The 2,949-nt window shown below is 38.1% G+C and overlaps 1 protein-coding gene across 1 annotated transcript; it reads left to right on the forward strand.

Moving 5' to 3' along the window:
- Nucleotides 1-1,129: 1,129 nt before the first annotated feature.
- LOC101986363 (vomeronasal type-1 receptor 4-like) lies at nt 1,130-2,077 on the forward strand. Its single transcript, XM_005372332.1, has one exon. The coding sequence runs from the start codon at nt 1,130-1,132 to the stop codon at nt 2,075-2,077; it is 948 nt and encodes a 315-aa protein (XP_005372389.1).
- The last annotated feature ends 872 nt before the right edge of the window (nt 2,078-2,949 follow it).

Consider the following 2,949-nt stretch of genomic DNA (forward strand, 5'->3'; position numbering starts at 1 on the left):
ACCGAAGAATCTTCTATGGAAATGTAATTCAGGTGTTGCAAAATATATAACTCTTTGTTACAGTGAGCTATCAGCCAGAATCGGCCTGATTGTGTCAATGACCAAATGTCAAAGGAAACACACTTTTGTGAAGATGTGCTCAACACTGTGGGATACGCAGTCTCACCCTTGCTGTCACTGTCTGCATATCAGCAGCTCAGCTCTAAGTTGTCAGCGAAGTAGACAAAATGAAAAGAAATGCTTCAGGACGTGCTGGTTACCCTGTAAGGTGAAATGAGAGGCAGAGTCCCACATGGAAAGTTTGAGTATTTACTCATCACTAAGCTACAGAAACGTATCTGCAGCAAAAACACTGACATTCAAGTACACATATTACTATATATGTGTTAGAAACAAATATTGTTATAAACATGGAAACGATAGCAACTGATGAATGAAAATCCTGGGGCTTGGAGGCATGGTTTCACAGTTAAAGACTGTTGTTGCTCTTACAGAGTACCAGGGTTTGATTCCCAGGCAGGCATATAGTGCACAGACATGCAGGCAAAGTGCCCATACACAAAAATATATAACTTTTAAAATTCTTATAACATGCAAATTTGGCTTTCACCTAGGTCAACACATCCTTCAGCCTGACATAACAGTGTTCAGAGTATTGGGTGGATTTGACTACCTATTTTCCAACACTTTTTTCTATCCTCTAAGATGGTCAAGAATACCTGGAACGCAGTTGCTAAGAGGTCATCTGTGGACCTAACCTTGAAAGGATTTGAACACATCTCCAGCTGGTGAGGGCACAGGCCTCTAATTCCAGCACTGAAAAGCCAGAGGTAGGTGAATCTGTGAGGTCATGACCAGCCTGGGATACAGATCAAGTTCCAGAACAGCCAGTGATACTTGGAAAAACCTTGTCCAAAAAGGAAAAAAATAAAAAAGAAAGAAAGAAAGAAAAAAAGAAAAGAAGGAAAGAAGAAAAGAAGAAAAGAAAGGAGTTGGATGTTTCATCACGTAACACCTCTGCTCCTGAGCTGGCAATCATTATATATTCCCACAATTGCCGTTTCAACAATAGATTTATAATACAGTCCATTGATCTGTTACTCTAGGCCTAACACATCTGACGAACATCATGCTTATAAGTACTTCCGTCTTGAGTGTCTTTCTCATATCTCAGTTATGCGTTGGTGTCATAGGGAACACATCACTGTTCGTTTTATACATTTATACTTTCTTCTTTAAGCCTCATTTTAAGAAGTTGATAGATCTGTTTTTCCTGCACCTGACAATAGCTAATATAATGACGATCATATTCACGTTGATACCAGATATCGTGGCAACCTTTGACGTACCCAATTTTCTGGATGATGTCAGCTGTAAGGTTGTGTCATGTATATACAGAATTTTCCGTGGTCTGTCCATCAGTACCACCTGTATTCTAAGCACATTTCAAGCTGTCACTGTGACTCCCAGTAATTCTCAGTGGGTTTGGCTTAAGCACAAACTCTCAACGTGGACGTTTGCTTTTTTACTTTGCTCCTGGTTCATTAACCTGGCCATCTATGGATATATGGTTGAAACGGTAATAGCCAAAACCAATTTTTCGCATGTTGGAAATGGATATTTGCATGCTTACTGTCAAAACAGGAATTTTGGGAACAAAAATTCAGGATCATTTTTGAGTATCATATTCATGCATGATCTCTTATATGTGGGCATCATGATATGGACCAGCCTGTACATGGTAATTCTCCTCTACAGACACCGCAAGAGAGCCCAGTATCTCCACAGCACAAGCCTCTCCAGCCAGCAATCTCCTGAGCTCAGAGCCACTCACAGCATCTTGCTGCTGGTGAGCTGTTTTGTGATCTTGTATTGGTTGAACAACTTTATCACCCTTTATGGGTTTTATGCACAAACAAAAATTCCAAGATTGGAGGGAATTAATTCATTTTGGGCAACATGCTATCCAACCATCTGCCCTTTTTTAATAATGAAGAATAATAAACTTATTTTGCACTTCACCTCTTCCTTTTCAGCAGTGAGAATGACCTGTTTACAACGTGCACGCCATGGCTGAACTGAAACCCACACTTTCTTAGGTTTGACCTTCTTAATGATTCCCCTGAGAATAAAGAATTTGAATGTGGACCTCAAATACCTGCTCTGACTTAGTTATAAACAGACATTCTGTATGCTATTAAAATTCAAGCAGCTAACATTTTTCTTTTTTAATGTATTTATTTATTACGTATACAATATTCTGTCTACTTGTATGCCTGCAGGCCAGAAGAGATAGACTTCCTTCCAGATGGTTGTGAGCCACCATGTGGTTGCTGGGAATTGAACTCAGGACCTTTGGAAGAGCAGCCAATGCTCTTAACCACTGAGCCATCTCTCCAGCTCTAACATTTTTTTTCTTGAATACAAGTCTGTGTTCATAATTTTAACACTTTCAACATTTACTACTGACTAAAGTTGACACTATGGAAAAAAATGAATTCATTTTAAGTATTTTGATCAATAGTCTACTTCTCTATTTTTCTCTATTAAAATACTTCTAATCAAAAATTAATGTACCCTTTGGAGCTTGGGTTGTTTTTTGTGAACACTTCTGTCCTAAAGAATGTCTTTAAACCATTGAACAAATAAATTTTCCTATCTTCACTGTTACCTACCTAAGGTACTGCTGTGGGTGAGACTTTTTAGTGTTATAACTGACAGGTCTATAATGGATGTCCTAGTACCATAGCTGTCTTAATTTACTGTTTCAATATGTTTTTAGTTATTTCTTTTATTTTTGAAATTATGATATAACTGCAGCATTTCCCCCTTTTATAGTGCTTTTCAAACCCTCCTGTATATGCCTCTCCTTTTTCTTTCTCAAATTCAAGGCCTTTTTTTCATTAATTAATGTTACATACATGTCTGTGTGTTTGTGTGTGTGTGTGT

This window comes from Microtus ochrogaster, unplaced genomic scaffold (genome assembly GCF_000317375.1).
Source record: "Microtus ochrogaster isolate Prairie Vole_2 unplaced genomic scaffold, MicOch1.0 UNK1640, whole genome shotgun sequence".
NCBI classification, from domain to species: Eukaryota; Metazoa; Chordata; class Mammalia; order Rodentia; family Cricetidae; genus Microtus; species Microtus ochrogaster.

Excerpts from the sequence above, each read along its gene's own strand:
- LOC101986363 (XM_005372332.1), top strand. The coding sequence starts at position 1,130 with ATGCTTATAAGTACTTCCGTCTTGAGTGTCTTTCTCATATCTCAGTTA.